General features: G+C 51.3%; 1 protein-coding gene across 2 annotated transcripts in view; it reads left to right on the top strand.

Moving 5' to 3' along the window:
* The first annotated feature begins 1,709 nt into the window (after positions 1-1,709).
* Positions 1,710-20,285, top strand: part of CRMP1 (collapsin response mediator protein 1) — a 51,520-nt gene continuing 32,944 nt past the window's right edge. Inside the window, exons 1-2 of one of the 2 annotated variants that reach the window (XM_055720574.1) lie at positions 1,710-2,229; positions 18,867-18,955. In XM_055720574.1, the coding sequence (XP_055576549.1) occupies positions 1,858-2,229; positions 18,867-18,955 (461 nt within the window). In that variant the 5' untranslated portion in view covers positions 1,710-1,857. Of the gene's footprint in view, positions 2,230-4,616; positions 5,006-18,866; positions 18,956-20,285 lie in introns of those variants that run through there. The other variant, XM_055720636.1, reaches the window with a different exon arrangement.

Genomic DNA, 20,285 nt, shown 5'->3' on the forward strand with positions numbered 1-20,285 from the left:
TTTCTTGTGCTGGGACCACCAGGCGTGCCTGTGGGCCAGGGCAACTGTGCTGTGTTGCTGGGCTTGTGTTCAAATGGCATAACCATGAGCAGGCAACAGACCTCGTGACTGATCCACTGCTTCAAGTTTGCTTAGCTGTTTAATCAATCTCAGACCGGCTTGTTCCAACATGTTATTTCGGAGCAATAGAAAATGTCCCTTATGCAACTGCTGGTGCATTCACAGCATTCAGAATTGTCTGGGACTGGCCGCGTGTGCGGGAGAGGAGCGTCCAGCCGAGGTGTTTGGGATGCAGATGATCTCCTCGGGTGTTGTAAGACGGGTAGTGGGGTCAGGACGGACCTTTGAAGCGGGCTGTGTCCAGAGTTGAGGGTAACACATTCTCCACCCCTCCCCGCTTTGAAGAAATCCTCCTCGGGTTTGGGAAGTGGCATCCCTCACAGCGCCGCGGAGCCCCGCGTCCCTGCCTTGCGCCTCCGCCAGAGCCGCAGCCCGGCCCGGGCGGGCGGCCCGGGGTGCTGAAGGGACAGCTCCGCGGGGCGCGCCGCGCTCCCGCCGCTCCGCGGGGGGCTCCGCGGGGGGCGCGCCGGCCTCGCTGGCTTCCGCGGGGCTCGCCGGGGCGGCGGGCCGGGCGCTCCGGGCTCGGCGGGCCGCGCAACAAGAGCCGCGGAGCCGCCGTTCCCCGGCGCCCCGTCCCGGCGGCGGAGCCGGCAGCGCAGGCAGCGCTCGCCGCGATCACTTCCGTGTCAGGGCCGGCCGCCGCCGTGCCCGGCTGCCTGCGCCATGGGACGCCGTCGCAGCGCCGCCGCGGCGGGCGGGGGGCGGTGGCCGGGGGCGGCGGGGCGGAGCGGGGCCGCCGCCAACCCTCCCCCGGGAACCAGCTGCTGCGGCAGGGAGAGGGCAGCGCCAGCCCCTCGGCCCCGGGGGCCTGGGGCTGGTTGCGCCTCCTGCCCCCGATCCCGGTCACCCTTCCTCCTCCTCTCATCATCGGTTCCCCTGCGGGCGCCGGCCAACCCCGAGCGGCGGGGGCAGCGCGGAGGGGGCCTGCCCCCGCCCCGCACCGCGGGTTGCCGCGGCCGCGCCCCCCCCGCCCGCCCCCTCTGCCCGGGCACCGCCGCAGCGTCCTCCTGCGGAGGGAGGCGGGGGGAGTGTGAGTGCGCAAAGTGGGAGAAACTCCCTCCGGCTCCCTGAGGGGGCTGGGGAGATTTGGGGCTTTTTTTCTTTTTTTCTTCTCTTTTTTTCCTTCCCACCCCACCCCCACCCCGACGCCACGTAGCAGCAGGTGCCGGCCGCCCGCCCGCCGGGAAGGACCCTGCTTGCGCCGGCTGTGTGTGCATGTAGAGGGCTCCCTCCTCCCCCTGCCGCCCGCCCCCCGGATCATTCTTTATACCGGGGGAGCGTGTGCACTGCGGTCCTTGCTCTGGGAATTGCTGCTGCTCTTCCTATTCGTCAAGGGCTTTCCAATCACCTGCCTCTGCCACCCTCTCCTCTCCGCTCTTTGTACTTTATTTTCACGTGCTCTTTACTAACACGGCTATTTTTAAATCCCGCTTGGATTTATTTCTTCCTCTCTTTCTCTCTTATTTTTCTTTTCTTTTTTTTTCCCTCTCTCTCTTTTTGGTTTTTTTTTGGGGGGTTGTTTTTTTTTTTTTCCGGGGGGTGGGTGGGGGGAGGGAGGTTAACGTTTGCATCTCCCTCCGGGAAAGATCCCACCAGCCAACCCAGCCCCGCCACTGCTGCATCCATCCATTCATTTTTATGGTCACTAGCAGCCTATCCCGGTAGTAGAAGGTGCAGAGAAGTGGGAGGCAGAGAGAGGGAGAGAGAGAGAGGGAGGGAGAGATCCGGACAGCGAGAATGGCCGAGAGAAAGAGGAACTGGAATAAAGAAGATGACCTGCCTGTGTATCTAGCTAGGCCGGGTACGACTGCCCAGACACCGCGGCAGAAATACGGGGGGATGTTCGCCTCCGTGGAGGGGGCCTACGAGAACAAAACCATCGACTTCGACGCCTACAGCGTGGGGAAAAAGGGGTCCCGGACCCCGCGGAGCGGCAGCCGGCACGACATGCTGGACGGCGGGGACAACTACAGCGAGACCGCCAGCGACATTAGCGAGGTCTCCGGCTCCGTCATCAGCTCCCCGGGAGACCGGGAGGACAAGACCCCGGGCGTGGAGATCAGATACCCCGTGGGGAAAGAGCTGCTGCAGGGCCAGGACAATGGGCAGGTGAGCGGGGCCCCGGGCCGGGGGGCGGGAGCCGCCGCCCCCGCTCGTCGGGCGAGCCGAGCCGTGCCGTGCCGAGCCGTGCCGCAGAGCCCCGCTCGCCGGCGCAGGGGGAAGGTGGCCGCCTTCGCGGGGGAGTTTCGGCACGGGAGGTCGGGGAGGCACGGACCCCTTCTCCCCGGCACGGTGATGCTATCGGAAGAGCCCGGCTGGCCCCTAAACTTGCCTGACCTTAGCGGGGGCGGCAGGGGGGGCGATCCCAGAAATCGTCTTCCTTTGTAAGCGATGGCGATGAGTTTTCTCCGTCTCCCTTCCTGCCGCTAAAACGCTGCCCGTGCCGGGTGGGCTGGAGGGCAGCCGGCCCCCTCGGCGCCTCCCCGCCGCCCCCTGGAACAAAGCAGCCCCCGCTGCGCTCCTGGGCTCGCCGGGAGAACTCGGCGGAGCTTGTCCCAGGCCCGCAGCCCGGCTATGCCCCGGCTGCCCCCCGCTCCCCCTGCGTCTTCATTGTCTGCCCGGCGGGGAGCGCGGAGGGCGGCGGGACCGGCCGAACCTGTGCCCGCGGGGTCCCCACCCCGGGGGCGGCAGCCTGGGCTCACGCCACCGACTTCAGGAAAAAGTGCGGCCGGTGGGGCTGCCTGGCCCCTGCCAGCTGTGGTTCTCCATCACACCCTGCTCTATGACACGCAGGCTGGGGGCAGACCCGGGCTCTCCTGGGAATCGGGGCTGTCATTGATTTCCCTTTAGAATAAAACGCGGCCTTGCAGTCATGTCCCTGCGGGGATGCACCCTTTCCCTTAGCGCCCTGCCTGGAGGCTGTATGGCCTGTCCATGCACTGCTCGTTCCACAGGCTACATACATATAGTTTCCAATCTTTTCTCCCCCTCTTCAATTTGACATGACTGGGGCACTGGTCCTCTCTGGGCTGGGGGCTGGGTGCAGGTGGCCTCCCATGCAGCCCAGTGGGTGCCTGCTGCAGTGGGATGCTGGTGGGAGCAGGCAGGGCTTGGTGGGACGCTGTGCCTTCAATGGTGCTGCTTCACTGCAACGACCTCAGCGTTGCCTTCAGAGGCTGCCAGCTGCAGTGCAGTCTTCCCTTTCCCAGCTCACCTGAATCCCTGTGCCTTTTCCATCAGGCTCTTGGAGTGGTGGGAAAGCACGGCACACTCCGAATGTCCCTCATCTTCTGGGACAACCCTGACGCTTCCTGCCCGTCTTCCCTTCTTTCTAGTTCAGCCTGGGACTCGGGGCAGTCAGCACATAGCATGCTACCTCTCCGGATCTCACAGTGCTTCCACAGCTGTCCGGCTTTGGGTTGGACTGGGCAGTGAGGAGGAGGTTGTGGATAAATAGGCTAGATTTTTTCACTGGGTTAGGAAGGTGCACCGCAAGCTGCAGTTACATGCCTGACCCCTGCACAGCACCAACCAGAGCTTTTTCCATGCTCTGAATGGTGATTTTGGGGTGAGATGTGTCAGGGATGTGGCTTGGGTGGGAAATGCCTTGTATCGATGTGGGTGTGCTAAGAGCCCCTGGCTCCTTGTTGCAGGGATTAACTTGGGCAGGCGCAGCTTTGCAATGGCTTTTGCCTTGCCCTTCCTACAATTTTCATGGGGCCTTTATCAAGCACTATGGGTGGAGGGAGGCACTCTGTGACTCAGAAAAGATGGAAGGGTTTCAACTAGCCACTTTTCCTCTCCAGCAGCTTCTGGCACAGCACCCACCTGGCCTGGTCTGGCCTGGCCAGGCTGTGCTGGGCTGTGCCATCACCCATGGCCTCCCTGGGCACAGGGCTGAGCAGGAAGTGGCACTGGGACAGTGACAGGGAGGGCAGAGCAAACAGTGATGTTAGGGTCAGAGCCATTGGTGGGACAGTGCAGGCAGTGCCATCAGGGACAGTGCCATCAGGGACAGAGCAGGGCAGTGCCATCAGGGACAGTGCCACCTGGGGACAGAGCAGGCAGCGGCATGGGGACAGCAGGGCAGTGCCATCAGGGACAGTGCCACCTGGGGACAGAGCAGGCAGCGGCATGGGGACAGAGCAGGGCAGTGCCATCGGGGTCAGAGCCATGGGGACAGTGCCATCTGGGGACTGAGCAGGCAGTGGCATGGGGACAGAGCAGGGCAGTGCCATCAGGGGCAGTGCCACGGGGATGGAGCAGGCAGTGCCGCTGCCATGTGCCGCGCAGTAGGACCCACAGCCGAGGGTCACCCCCCCACGGGCCCAGCCCCGCGGGAGCCCACGCGTGGGACCCGCCGGTGCCCTCCGCCTGCGAGCGGGGCGGTGGCGGAGCCGGGGGGGCGGTGTCTCCCAGTGCCGGTGCGGGAGGGAGGGAGGCTCCGGCTGGATTGATGGGCTGGGAAGGGGGGCCGAGGCGGTAGGGGTGGGGGACAGGAGGGAAGGAAACGCTTCCTGGGTTGAGCTGAGCGAATCCTGCTCCGACCTGCAGCCGAGAGGGCGCTGCTGCCGCCGGGAGAGGCAGCGCTCGGCGACCCCCCCGGGAGCCGCGTCCCTGTTTTATTGCAGCCGGGAAAAAAGGTGCCGGGTTTGCCTGGCTCCCCTTCCTCTGGGCGAGGAAACTTTGCCTCCATTACACAGCTCTGCCGGTTCGCCCCCGCCTCGCCCCATCAGCCGACCGGGCTCTGAATTGTTATTGCCTTTATTACCACCGGTATTTTTCCGCCGGGCTCGGCTCGCTCCTCGGGGTGTGTTGCGTGCGCCTGGCGCTAGCGACAGCCGACATGTCTTACCAGGGCAAGAAGAGCATCCCCCACATAACGGTAAGCGGTTCTTGGCAGGCAGCGAGCCGCTGCCCTCGCTCCTTTGTTAGCGGGGCGGGGAAGGGCGAGGCGGGCGCGCAGCGGCCGCGCAGAACCCCGCGGATGGCGGCGAGGAGCCTGCCGGGCTGCGGGGCCGCGGCTCCCCGGGGCTGGGTGGGCGCGGGCGCCGGTGCCCTCCCCTCCTCCTGCTGGAGCTGCGGGCCGGCAGTGGTTTTATTTCGCGTTTTTATTTTATGTGGCATTTTTTATTCCATTTTTTATGTTACTGTATTTTTTCCTCGCCCCGCAGCACAGCCGGGGCTCGGCGCAGTGTGCCCTCCCGCCAGCCCGGGGCCGGCGGCGGTGGGTCGGGGCCGGGAAGGGAGGGCGGGCCGGCGGGGGCTCGCCCCGGGGCCGGGGGCCGGGGCGGCGGTGCCGCCCTCCCGAGGCGCGGGGCCCTGGGAGGCTCGGCCGGCGGGCGAGGCAGAACAAAAGAGGGAGGGGACGAGCCGCAGCACAACGTGCCCCCGCCGCCGCCGCCCCCCGGCAGCGGGCAGGGGCAGCGCAGCCCACCGGCGGGGGCCGGGGCGGTGGGCCGGGGTGCGCTGGGGGTGCGGGGAGATGGGCGGGGGGGGTGGGGTGGGGAAGCGGGCGGGGGGAAAGCGTGGAGAATCAAGGAGCGCCATGATGCCAGCACCGACACCTCTGCGCGCTATTAATACATCAGACATGGAGGGGATCAGAAGTCAAAGAGTTAACTGTAACCGTTCCTTCCCCGCCTGTGCCCGTCTCCCGCTAGATGCTTTTATCCCCGAGCAGGACTACAATAGAGCGCGCTTTCCGCGCCAGAGGGAAAGATCCTTCGATTCGCAACGCTGCTGCCCCTAATACAGCGGGGCGTCAGGGGCTGGGATAAAGGGCAGGCAGAGCCGCCGGGGAGGGGGCTTCCAGGGGAAATCTCCGGCGTTTGGGCCCGCAGAGGTTTTCCGCAGCACCGCTGTTGGTGTCCAGGCAGGTGCTTGTTCTCCCTCTGGGGGGCTGGAGCAGCGGGTGGCGGGGTCACTGCTGCGGTGGCAGCCGGGGCCGGGGCCGGTGCTGCCGGCGCGGCGCGGGCAGGTTTCCGAGCTGCATGGTGGGTGTGGCCGCTGCCGGGGAAAACCGGGTGGTGAAAGGCGTTATTTGAGCCGGTGTTAAACTCGTGAGCACCTCGAGGTTTTCTTGCTATTAAAAAAAAAATAATCCATTAGCCAAAATATTTAGTCAGGAGGAGAACAGCCTCCTTCTAAAAGCACAATTTTATGATGCTGAAGTGCTGCATTTATGGTTTTCTGCTATCAACAGGCAGCAGAGCCTGGTGGCTGAGGCTGAGCATGGGTATTGCAGGGGCCCTGTGGGTGATGGCTCTTGCCTTGGTCCTCAGTGTGCCCTGTGCCTCGCCGTGGCTCAGGGTACCTCGGGATGGGGTGCCCTGGCCGCCCCTGGGGTGGGTGTAAGGTGCTTGGTGTGTGGCTCCACCTTGGTTTGCAGCTGGAGGGTGTAACAGGTTCCCACCCATGGCCAGTTGTTTGCTCTCCCATTTGGAGTAAAAGAAGAAACTGGAAGAATTACGAGTGTTTTGCCCTGGAATCAACAGTTCATTTTCATTTCCTCACTTCTCACAAATTTCCTTCTCTCCTGGTGAGAGGATTGGTGGGAAAAAGAGAGCCCAAACCGCAGTGTGTTCTCTTTGAAATGGGACGTGTTGTAGCTTCAACAAATGAATATTCATTAATGCTAGTGTTGAGTTTTGTGACCAAATCAAAGGCATAAATTAACATTTGTGAAGTTGGCAGGCATCAGGTCTGGGCTGCCTTTTTTTTTTTTATTTTAAAGATTTATGCTTCTGGCCCTTCTCTTCCAGTAAAAGCAAATCGAGCACTCTGTGTCACACCTTGTACAGACTGCCTGTCCCACAAGAGCCCACTGGATCTGTCCGGGTGTGTGTCTTCTGAAGCCCCATTCCAGTATGGCCAATTAGATGTTTCATCCTGCCATTAAGGAAATACACTGGAGCTTCAAGCCTTCTGGGCTCTGAGGAAATGTGATGGCTCTGTAAAGTTATGCAACAACAGTGATGATGAAATCATACAAAAATGTCATTTGTTACTGTGCTTAACACACCCCCTCCCTCCACACAAACACACACTTTTTGGAGCTATACCAGCTTCTGGATTCATTGGAATAGTGAGAAACTCATTTTTGACAGTGTCTCATGTGCCGATACTTTGCTGTGGATTTTCCTGTTCGCAGCCCGTGTTCCTTGCACAGGGCCAGGAGCTGTCATGCGCACACAAGAACAGCACCCAATGCTGCCATGGGCACTACCTGCAGTCAGTACCTGGCCAAAACTTCCTCCTGGGGTCAGGTCTGCAGCATCAGGAGCTTTGTGAGGGAAGAGGCAGAGGCGGGTTTCAGCTCTGAGCAGTGTGGGAGCAGATACCACTCTTGGGAAGACAACCCTGTGGTGTCCTTCCAGCGTTACTCCCCTGGGTGCATGAGGGCATAACTGCCTCCTTGTGCTTTGTCTGACTGTGCCTTGCCTCCTTACTCCTTCAGACAATTAGTGCCTGACTGATACCCCTCCTTCACCCCTCTCCCCCAAAGCAGCTTTATTCCTGTCTTCCTATCTCACCTTTTTCCTGGAAGTATCTAGGACAGTAGAGACACAGTGTTGCAGGCAGGCCCCTTTGGCACCAAGCATCTCCCTGCTCTCATTTACCAAGTTTGCACCTTTTTTTTTTTTCTTTTTTCCATTTAATTTCACCTGCGTTTTTTTTTCACTTCAGCCCCTGAAAATTCATGCTTCTTACAGTTTATCCTGGTTTTGACTCTGCTGCCCTTTATGCATCCCATGCGGCATCCAGGCTTGCTGTTCTTAGCTGAGCACCAGTGCTGCTCCAGTGTAAGGTGCCATTCAGTTGTGAGTCGGATTGGTGAAACTGGGCCCCTTTGGCTGCAACTACTGTGGGAAGAACCTCTGTATTTGAACCACCAGACCACTCTCTGGGTGATGTAAAATAGAGATGCACTGAACCAGTAAGTGTAAGCACTGCAGTACCGTCCCCTCCACTGTGTTAAAGTCTTTGTGGGGGGGGTCTCACTTTCCTGGTTCAGGAGTATTAGCTGGGGAGGGAGCAGGGCGTGCATTAGGTCAGGGTGGCCAGGAGTGCATCTGCAAGAGCACGTTTCTTGGCCTGTGTAGTACAGTTAGCCACCACATCCATTGCTGAAGTTTTTCTGCATGGGGTGGCAATCTTTTGTGCTTTGGTTGCATGGTGCAGGCATGCTCTTGTGCAGACCAGATTTTACAGGATACATCTCCCCACCCATTGCTATTAACAGCCCTATTGTATTCCTCTCGTGCAGCATGTTACAGGGAATTAAGGGAGATGATGACACTGAAATATCTGTTGCAAATTATTTTGGCTTCTGTGTTTTGGTAGTGCTTGGCACTTTTCAAGCAAGGCCTGAGCCTAGGTGAACTCAAAACTACAGCGTATGTAGAGCACAATTTAAAAAAGGCATGTCTCTTACAGGACTTGTTCCAGTAGCAATTCAGCCATTAAAACATAATCAGCATGAGCTCAGTGAAGAGGAGGTGTGAAGACAACTCTGCTGAGCAAAGGGAGAATAGCTAGTCACCGAAGCAAATGCAGGGAGGTACATGGCAGAGGCAAATGGTGCCTGAATCTCGTAAAAAAGGGAATAGTATTCCTGGGAATGGTCCAAGGGTTGGCATATGAATGGGGGAAGGAGCTGCTGGTCCTGAGCTGGCAGACTGTAAGGCATGGGGAGACAGAGAGCTCAGAAATGTAGTGTTACAGAGGGAGGATCTCACGATTGTGCATAGCAAGCAAAGAGAAGAGCTGCTGCAAGGTGAGAAAAGAAGCAGATGCAGAAAAATGGAGAGAGGCTGGGGAAATTCAGAGGAGTGGGCACAGAGAGTAATTTTAGTGGTAGCCTTTTGAATTGATTGATGTGAAGAGAACTGAGAAGTAAGTAGACTTCAGCTGAAGACATCAGAATACTTTGAGAGAGAAAATGCATTTGTCTGGACTTCTGTGTGGGACAGCGGTCTCAAGCTCGCTATTGAGGGTTGAGACCCAAACTTTCTGTTTGGCCTGAGCAAAGTGCTGGGGTAACATGAAGTTCTCTGGTGTAGACAACAGCAGTGTGAGAGCTGCCAGCTAACTCGCTTTGGACACCGGGGAGACATGCCCTACAGATGCAAGGTGTGGTGAGTACATGGAATGGGGAACCACAATCCTCACCTAGATTAGGATCTGTTCTGTATCTCCCCTGGCCACGCTTCCCCCCCCCCCCCCCCCTTTGTTTAACAGTGTGGAGCTACACACAGATTGGCATGTGACTTGCCAAAAGTGTTTGAAAAGCCTGCTGAGTGCTGGGCATGGGAACAGTGTCTCACATTATTATTCTGCTATTGGCACAAGATTCGGACTGATCTGGACAGCACTTTTTGTCCTGCTTTAAAACACCAGGGTCTGCGACTTCTGGATCTATTCTTTCTCTTGAGTATTTGCTTAATATTCAAAGTTACATTTTCCCATCTGTAGCTGTAATAGACTTGGCCCCTCTCAGTTTGCTTGTCTGTCGATGAACATTTGTGAATTCACGTTGCATAGTGGGCTGGACTTGAACTTGGCAGCTCTGGAGGTGCTTTAGTTGCTTCAGTGTAAGTTGTTGGGCTTCCAACCACCGTTTCTATGGTTCTGTGGTAAGTTTTTTCCTTTCCTTTTTCTACAGGAAAAAAAGTGGCTGCATCATTCAAGCCACTTCCATCTGGTGTCTTAAATTACATTCGGAGTAGGTCCTTCTGGGGACATTTCTATGGGAACTGAAACCTTTGGCAGAGGGACAGAAAGAAGGGTTTGGGGCAGTGATTCCTTTCACTGCCACAGCAAGTTTGTCAGTCAGTGTCCTCAACAGGACGTTGGGGTTTTCAGTATCATAGCTGGTGCCACCACAGGGAGCTGAGCCGCGTTTTGCTCAAAGACGGGCAGGTTTGGAAAGAGGACAGTGGCTGGCTGGGAAGGCAGCTGATGTAGTGACGTGATTGAATCCCCTTCTTACAAGTGCTGAGAGTGACCACTGCCAATGAACCACTGTCCTGACAGGAGGTCAAGGTCTGTTTTCTGCTTTGTTGCCATTTCTTTCATAAACATACTTCTATATGTGATAAAAGGGAGAAGCTTCATTTTCCTTTGCAGGAGTCAGGAGAGCCCACTCGCTTGTGAAGCACTCAGGCACTGGGAGAGTTAGTTGGGATAAATTTCCTTCCTGAGAGAGATGGAAGAGAGATGAGCATCAGTTTATAATCTTGCTACGTATAAAGATGGTGGCCATGTCCCCTGGGACAGAGATACCTTGGGATTATTTTTGTTTTGTCACTTGATGCACTTGTCTCAAGACAAAATTTTTGATCTGTAGTGCATGTCCTGATGAGGTTTAAGGCCTCAACTCTTGCTTATGTTCCTACTGAATAATAAATGTCCCCACTGACTTCAGTGAAGTCTACACTCAGTGTAAAGTCTCCTGAGTGTGGTAGTGAGGACCCCAGTCAAGCTGGTCACCCTTGCCCACCGTGCCGTGGCTGGCTAAAGGAGTAGGCAGTGCTTAGAGCTGAGACCGTGGAAGGGTTGTTCATGAACCAGTGCTGGTACCATGTGAGATGAGGCAGCAAGCATCACAGCTTGCTATGACTTGCAGGAAAAGCAGGTATGTGAGGCAACATGAGAGCAAAATGTGTCTAAGTGCAAACAATATGCATCTGTACCCATTGCATTTAGTCGATCATGAATTACTATTGCTAACATTGTATTAAAGGGCATTTTCTACTACTGTTTCCCTTGCATCCACCTCCTCTGTCAGAGGAAGGATTCCTTATGGTGTCAGCCAGATTTTGACCATGACTGGTTCTGAAGCTGATGCGTCCCAGTAACCTGCTGCAGGTTTCTGACTAGATCTTAGATACAACACATTCAGTTCAGTGGCACACAGCAGCCAGCCATGCTGTAAATTGCTGTTATTTTCTCCCAGGTTTTACCTTTCCTATGAATGGCTTGCTGAGATTTTGTGATCAGCTCTAGCAGATGTAACCCATGTGTAACCCAAGAGATTGCTACAATGCAGTAGGTTCAGCCTTCCAGCCCATACTCAGGTGAAACCCCTGCTGATGCCAGTGAGTATTGTCATCAATGAGATGTTTGTTGTACTTCCCTTCTAAAAGCAAAGCAAAGATGACATTTACAGTGAAGCAGTCCCCATAGAGTTAGGAGCTGTAGGAGTAGGCCTTTTAAACTGTGTGATTAAGGAATGAAATTACTAGCTGAATAGAAAGTCAGGTCTCCAAAGAGGAAACAAAAGAACATCAGATCTTTTAAATGAATAAAGATGAATGAATACATTGGCTACAGACCAAGATACAGCATTACTACAATCAACATAATCCTTCCTAAATGAATTGCCATATACTGCAGTGCATTTGTTAAGAAAAGAACCTTGAAAGCAGGATTCTCCATTGGTGGCCTGTTGGAAATGATGTATCAAGTATGGAGTGTTTTACAGGCAGTACCCTGAGTTGATTCAGGGATCACCCTAGCTAAAAATTACTTCCTATGGAGGGTAACCTAGACATGAAATTCAAAAGGAAGGATAGTGCTGATTAAAAGCAGATATTCTATAAGCAGGCAGTGCTTCATGAAATCCCATTTGCAGCTCTTTGATCCTTACAAAAGGATTTTAAGCAAGTATTCCTCTTGGGAAAGATGTCTTTCTTCTTTTGCCATTAAGTTTAAAAATGCTAAAAGCAAGATAATTTAACTATTGTATCACAACTGGGTCTGAATCTGACCAGCTCTCATAACAGACAACCAAATATATCCACACACAAAAAAAATCCATTATCTTATATATTATGGACAATAACTCTGCAAGAAGGGATGCACAGAAGCACAGAGGAGCTGTGAGCATCTCCCTCCATTGTTTGCCAGTGGGACTTTTGCCTTTGAGAAACTGCTGTCTTGTAAATAGTCCTGTTGTGGAGATTTGGGTAGTCGAGGAGAACACAAACAGCCTGTGTCTTTTAAACCTTCCCTCTAAACTGGGGATGCAGTGTCTTTTCTAATTCTCAGTGGCCTTTTTAAAGCCTTAGCAGCAAAAGGTTCTGCCGCTCAGATGCTAAAAACGTAAAGGTGAATGTCTTGGCTGTGGGTGTGATAATATAGCCTAATGTCTTCTTATGTCTATTGTGTTTAATCTGATGTCTTTTAAACCACAGACATTTATAGACAGAGAACTGGAAGTACAGGTGGATTTGGAATTTAAACTGTTTTCAAATAGCTATTTAGCATAAAATCCTTAGTCATCTTCAGGGCCATTGACTAATCTGGATTTTAGAGAATACAGCCATTGTTGTTCTGGAGATGTAAGGACAATGGTATAGTCTAATAAATCCTTAGAATTACGCAAAGGATGAAATCAGTGCTAAGTGTTTCCTGGTCCTTTAGCCCTGGCAAGTCTGGGGCTAAGAGTGTTGCAAAGTTTTTCAGTTGGCAATGGCTGCAATGCAGCAATCGTCAAAGTCCAAATCCAAGAATGAAGGAGCACTGAGACCCATATGCTGGGTACGTTATATGAAGTTAGATGTAGATAAATTGTAAAGCAAACTGTAAATAGTTAATAAGATATGATTTACTTGATTCAGAGATGAAGATGTAATAGGTAGACATTCCATTTGTGGAAGCAAGAATGTAATAGCATATATTGAGATTGCAGTCTGGACAGATGCTATTTGATGAAAACATCGCTCTTGAAATCTGTTTGAATCCTTTTGTATGGCTAGAATACATAATGGCAGATTCGTTCTTTCTATTCCCCCCCGCCCCCCCAACTCCATCTTGTATGATAGAGGTGTGGTTTTCTCTGCAAAGTGCCTGCTGCAGGTGCAGTACCGCAGGTATCGATACTATAGAGAAGTGTGTGGTTTACTATAATGTGTGCTGCATTATATTTTGACAGGTTGCACCAATTTGAAATAATATTTATTAAATCTTATGTCAGGAGGTGGCAGTTTTATTTCTTCTGTTACTATGGTTTTTAGTAGTTCCAGAAGCAAGTTGAGAGCTGCACGTGTAAAAAAGGTATTGAATTTTGTGGTGTGTAATATTTTTAGATACCTCGAGCTCTGAATGGAGTAGGCGAATGAAAAAAGGCTAATTTTAAATTTCTTTGCAACTGTTCCTGCTCTAACATTTGAATCTAACACAAGGATCATATTTTCAAATGACCTGGAGCAGAGTGATTTACTGACCAAGGGAACTGGGCTTCACTTGTGGTCGTGCAGAGCCCACTGCAGAGCTGGGGACCGTGGCGGTCTTCAGGCTTGTGGTCCGGCAGGTTGATGCAGATGCTGTTTGCTGGCCTTTTACCACTGGGAGCGTATGAAAATATGGACATGCTTCACAAAACCTAAGCCAAGCTGATTTAAAAAAACCAGCAAAACAGACAATTTGTACAAATTGTGCCAGCCACCAGCTTACAGATGTTTCATGTTGCTCATACTGTAATGCAAACAATAGTTGTGAGGGAGTGAAAGCCACCGCCTCGTGTCTGAGCAGCCAGCCCCTCCTCCTGCAGCAAACCGTGCTGAGTTTGTGGCATCTCCTTCTGCTGCCATGAAAATTGCTGTCATGTCACAGATTAAGCTATGTGGCTTTGCTGCCAGCTGAAGCAGGAGAAGCTAGATCGTGATGAGCAAAAAAATCACCAGGAAAGCAGTATGTAGGGTTTGAAGGTGAAGAGCTGTGGGTAATAGGAATGGCTGTGTCATAGTCAGCAGTGAGCTGAGCCGGGAGGTGCTAGAGTGCTTGTAAAATGGAGCTGCAGGGAGACAGCAGATAAGCATCGTGCTGTGCTGATGCTGTGTCATAGCCAGGCACAAAACCCGGAAACAAACAGCGACGCATTGATGTGGTCGAATCACTGCAGCAGTGATGGGTGGAGGAGAAACACCTTGGCTCCCACACCCTGCAGTGAAAGCTGAGAAAGGACAGGGGTTTACCGTGGTGCTTTCTGAACCTCCTGTCTCCATGAGAACAGGTTTTTTGGGGCTTTTTTTCCCTTTGAATCTTGGCACCTAATTAATTGTTCAGTTCATACGTTCAATGTAATATCCCCTCTCTGTTTTGCCATGTTCCCGCTGCCTGTCCTTGGCAGGCTGGAGGGAGGAGGGGTCCCAGCAGCTTCCCTTGGCTTGCACCGGGAGGAGCTGGGCTGGCAGCTTCTTGTGCCAGGCAATGTGCTGAAAACATGGTATGGAGCCCTTAGAGCTCGGCAGGCAGGGCACCAGTGACTGACACATCTGTTAGCTGAATGGAAAGGTGGCAGCCACCCTATAAAGGCTTCCACTGTTGTCACCCCCTCAGCTGAGTAATGAGCGCGTTGTTCTTTGCACTGTGAGAGCACCCGAAGGTCACCCCGGTGGCTGAAGGTACGTCTGAGAGCTAGGCAAAGAAAGTGTCCCGCTTGGAGGGTGTTACAGCTGCGAGGGGGAAATATGGGCCAGCGCTGTGTGATTAATTAATGAGCTTCAGGTCACTCCTCCCACCCCCAGCCCTGCCTTCCCCAGGGTGCCACAGAGCATGCCTGTCCTCTGACCGGGAACATTGTCCAGGTAGAAGGGTACTTTGTTCCCTATTTTTTCTGGATGTTTGGCACTTGGTAAGAAAACTGCAAGCAGCCTGCCTGACATCAGGCTGGTAAATAATAAATGGCCCCTGACCATGCACAGCCAGGCTGTGTGCCCAAGGAGGCTAACCTACTTCATGGACCCTGCATGTGCCCAGATTTCTGTCCAAGATGTCACTGCAGCAAGTACCAGTGACCCAAAGCAGTGCAGGAGCCCCCAGACATCAGTGGCCATGGCAGCGGTGCAGGATGGCCGTGTCCCTTTGCCTTCAGACCAGGGCCGTGCCTGTCTCTAAAGCCCACGCTGAAGCTACGGCAGGGAGTGAATACTCATGCTGAGCAAGGGCTTGCATGGAAGTTTATGTCATGAAGAATACAGCAAATCGCTTGTTAATGTTAACCCACACCTCCCTTCTAGTCAGTTATGTTTGTGTTAATTTTTCCAGCATATTCATGGAAACGCATCAGTGCGGTTAGGTGCATGCAGGCATTTGGTACCACTGCTTTGGCTAAGGACACACCACCCCTGGTCCAGAGCAGGGTGTATGAGGTAGCGCCTGTTTGCTTGGGCACAGCGTGCTGCTGGGGTGTCCACACGGTGCTGAAACCCCACCTGGGTTCCTTCTGCCCATCAGTGCCAGCTGTGTAAGGGTGCCCTGCTTCACTTGTGCTCCTGGCTTGCAGTGATCTGAATGTGTCCTGCAGACCCACGGACAGCTCGAGCTGTGTGGAACAAGTTCCAATAAACCCCTTTTTCTTCTGAATTTGCTGATTTGCTGGAATGTGTCAGAGACGTTCCCACATCTATCAGGTCCTGGTGAAGGCTGGGCAAGGCTCCACAGCACCCTCCCCGGTAGTTTGACAGGCTACCTGGGGAGCACCGAGACTTGTGGGGTTTTGGCAGCCTCATCTCCCTTGGCTTCCCATTCCTGGCTGGGGACAACCTTAGTCACAGGCCAGCTCAGCTGTGGGACCTGCTGCTTTTTGCAACAGTTTTGAAGCATTTGTATTCTTTTCTGAGCGAGAAGGTGTCAGGAATGAGAATCTCCATAAAGTGCAGTTTTGTTTCTTCACCAGAATTTCTTAGACCCTGCAAAATTCTGAAGAAGGCGAGACTTTGTAACTAAACATGCAGTAATCTTTTATAAACTGTGAGGCTTAATTTAGTGGATGACTCACTTAATTGAGTGCTTTCTTGAAAATGCATTTGTATCCTTCTTAGTTTCAGATTATTCTAATAGTTTTGCTGCTTTTATATATATATTTCTATATAAAAACATATAAAATCCTTACGTCTACAGTTATTTTTCTGGGGTTGTACTACTGCTTTATTTTAGTCTGTCGTATTTTCCTGGCCTGTTACATTTGTTTCTATTTATTATGCATCTTCTGTTTTAAAAGAAAAAATGTCGAACATCTTGATGAGCATGCAGGTTTTTTTGACTCATTAGCAGTGACAGATGCAGTGATCTGGTAACATTCCCTGCCTGTATCAATAAGCTCTTGCCTCTTGTAATTGGACCGTGTGAGTGTTTAAGAAGGCAATTGAATGAGCTTAAAAAGAGCTCACAAGATGGTGGTCTCTGCAGGTCAGCAGGCAGTGTAGTAAAGCATCATGGTGAGGAGATGCAACTGCCAGCACATGGCAAAATAGCTTATTACCCTTCAGGCTGCTGATTCACAAGTCCTGCGATTACAAATGACAGTAGAGAGGCTTGGGAGGAAACAGGGAGCCTGCTCTGGCAAATTCCGGACGTGAGGACTTGCATTCATCTCCATCCTTTAACGAGAGGGTACCAACATCTGAGGCAGGTCCTGGAGACATATTTCGTTGTAGTTCTGTGCCTTGGTCCCCCCGCCAAGGTCACCTCCCTGCTGCAGCATGTGAAGAAAAGTGGTAGACCTCCTGCATACATACTCTTTGGTCATGCATTGTGTTTAAAATGTCTTTCCCCCCCCCCCTTCTTTCTCCACTTAAAATGTCTGTCCCTTTTTGCTTTTCTAGAATGATATAGACTGCTATAGAGGCTTTGAACCTGCAAAATTGTTCAAGTACAAGCTAAAAGTAAATATGCAACATGTAACTGAGAGGTTACATTGAGGAAAGGTTGTTTTAACACCCTTAGCTCTGCCTTAGCACTTTTTAACCAATACTTTTTTAGAAGGCCTGTATTGTTGTCCTGGTTTTATAGATGAAGTAACGTATCAACTTGTTTAATTGTTTTCTAAACTGGGAACTTGGGACATGCATGGTTTATACACGAGTCATCCCGTAATTAAAGCAGGAGTTGAGTCTGGAGTGAGGAGTGTACAACAAGGACAAAATGGAGATTCTGAGTTATTGTGTGGTGAGCCAAGGAAATAATTTACAATAAATGGCTTTTTTATATATATGAATGGGAAACAAAGGCTCTGACTGCTTTAGAGCTTTCCAGCATTCACAGGCACTTGGCAAAAGTCTTTCCAAAAGCGATACGTGCTTGTCGTGGTTTAACCCCAGACAGCAACTAAGCCTCATGCAGCCGCTGCTCCCTCCCTCTCAGTGGGATGGAGGGAGAGAATTGGAAGAGTAGGAAAAAGCTTGTGGGTTTTATGACAGTTTAATAATTGAAATAAAATATAATAATAACCATAGTAGTAATGAAAAGGAAAAGAACACAGAGACATAAACCCCAAGAAAGACAAGTGATGCACATTAAAACAACTGCTCACCACCAACCAACCGATGCCCAGCCAGTCCCCCAGCAGCAGCCCCCCCTGCCCCACCTCCCCCTGTTTTACTGCTGAGCATGGCATCCGACGGTATGGGATATCCCTTGGGTCAGGTGGGACCAGCTGTCCCCTGTGTGTCCCCCAACTCTCTGTGCCCCCCAGCCCACTCGCTGGTGGGGTGGCGTGAGGAGCAGAAATGGCCCTGACTCTGTGTCAGCACTGCTCAGCAGTAACTGAAACACCTCTGTTCTATCAACGCTCTTTTCAGCACAAATCCAAACCAGCCCCATACTAGCTACTGTGAAGAAAATTAACTCTGTCTCAGCCAAAGCAGCATAGTACTGCAGTACAGACTTTCCCTGTCTCGGGGTAGCTGGTAGGATGCTGACGTTTCCAGTATGACTTCTTCAGTGAGAGGGTTCAAGTAGTGGTCCTCAGGAATACGCAGTGGTAAAATTTGCTTTCTGTGAAATGCAACATTTGAAAACAGAGTATAACCATTTGAACAGAGAAAAATGAAATTATTGTTGTAAATGGTGCCCTGCAGACTTGATATTTGAACAGTTCTTCATAGTAAAAAAGATGTTTGCGTTCTGGCACTGTAGAAAATAACAGGAGGCAGTAGCTTTCTCTGCTGTCTGTATGATTTTTCAGGTAAACTGACCTTTGGAGGCTGCTCTCCTGCTTTGTTCATGGAGTGAGTAAGGTATGGCGTGGAGACTCTCAGTATAGAGTGGCTCCGGCTAATCAGCAGCCTTTGGCCTGGGGGAATCACAAATTAGAGAATTCCTTCTTCATGCCCCCTAGAAACTAGATTTTCTGCTGTTGGTCTGTAACACAGTACAGGAGGTGCAAGCTGTGGACCATGTCCCATGGCCACCTTGGTAGAGTGGGCAGGTTGACCCAGCTGAACTGACATTGCTTGAAGGAGGTTCCCTGGGCAGGAATTTCCTCAGGGCTGAGCAGCTTCTCCTGACCTTGTCCCTTCAGATTTCCAGCTCTGTTACTCTTCCAGGGGTGCTGAGAGTCGCAGGGGAGCTCAGCTTGGCCATTGCAATCTTGGGCAGTTTATTCTGGGTGCTTCTCTTCCCCTGTTGGCCTTTGTTCAGTAGGGTGGTGGTAAAAAGGGGATGTAGCGGGATTTCAAGTGTTGTCACATGCAGCAAGTTCTGCTTTGAGGAAAAAGGACTGTGATGACCATGAGGCCTCATGTTCAAAAGTCAGAAGTAAATGCTCAGTGGAACTGTGGTTTTCCTCTCCACTCTCTGTGTACCCTCCTGAATCTATGGCATAAACCTTTATATATAGGGTAAGTGCTGTGATATTAATGGCTTTCTATATAATATAAGCCTGTTTGGTATCATCAATACATTACTATGTTTGTTTATTTCAACAAACCCACATTTCTTCCTTTTTTTCCCCCCAGAGTGACCGACTACTCATTAAAGGTGGAAGAATTATCAATGATGACCACTCCTTCTATGCAGACATATACCTTGAAGATGGACTTATAAAGTTGGTTTTTTGAAATATTGAACTTTTTTTGCATGCGTGTTAGTAGAGACTACTGTGATTTCTTGATGGTGCTGACCTGAAATCTTGCAGCCAGCATCTCAGTTACCTCTAGATGGGGGGCTGTAGTAGAGGAGTGTTTAATTATAAAATTCTGCCATTTTAGCTTTGCTAAGATTAGATAAGTAGAAAATTTCTTTACTGTAAGTTCAAGGTATTTGCTTTTCAAACAGTTCAATCCTGGTTTCTTCCAAGATAGTCAAGGCAAGCAGGCTCTCTCAACATGAGAAGTAATCGGAGGGACAATGGATATTTTTTGAGTCCATGTATGACAGAAGGCTCATTTCAGCTTTTTTCCCCACACCTAATCAGGGCAAATACAGCCATGCCTGAAGGGTTGTATGGCACAGAAATTTACCCTGTGTTACACAGTGCAAACGGGGACCTACTCCTCAGTTGCCCTGTTGGTTAATGCTGAAACTAGCACATTGTGTTCCTACAGCACGGTTAATGCCTTGCTCGTATGTCCCTTTTCTTGCCTAGAAAAAGTACATGATCTTAAATCTTCACACAATTGGGAAGGAAATCCTACTGATTTATCAGCTTATAAAATACAGGAACTGGTATTCCTTATGTGAAAAGCATGAAATATGTGTTACTGATAGCCTGGGAAACAGTAGCAGAGATGTCTGTGTAGTCTAATCTCTAGTTCTGCAAAGTTATGTACTGTGTACAAGCACTCCGATGTACACAAGGATCAAAGCCTTTTCTTGATGGCTGAACCTTTTCACTAGTGACCTAACAAGTTTGGTCTCCAGAGGCTACAATTTAATGCACAGAAAGTTCATTATGGTTATCTGGTAAATAATTAATTACTTAGAATGTGCTACCATTCGGAGCTCCTTTTCTTAAGAATATATCATCAGATTAAAAGTCCAATTCTTTATATATCTGTGGCTACTTATATTACTGATTATTCAGGTTATTATAAAAAAAACCAAAACTGAACACTTTTACCCATGGACTGTGCAGTTTTCTTTTTTATGCTTTGCTCTGCCTGTCCAGTTGTAGTGTTATTTGCATTTGCAGAAGTGGCAAAAGGAGTGTGTTGTCCTAAGTGGAGAAGGCACAAAATTTTCAACGTGATCTTTCTTTTTAATAGCAACAGTCAACCAAGTTGTGCTCTCTTTGATAGGTATTTTAGTTGAGTTTTTCCTGTTTGTTCAGGTGTGTATTTCCTAGTAACACTTATAAGCTTCAGAACTGATATAACAAATAAGTGCATTGGATGCTGAGAGTCTGAAACTGCTGTGAATTCTTGGCTTTGATTCCA

Source organism: Falco cherrug, chromosome 1 (genome assembly GCF_023634085.1).
Source record: "Falco cherrug isolate bFalChe1 chromosome 1, bFalChe1.pri, whole genome shotgun sequence".
Lineage (NCBI taxonomy): Eukaryota > Metazoa > Chordata > Aves > Falconiformes > Falconidae > Falco > Falco cherrug.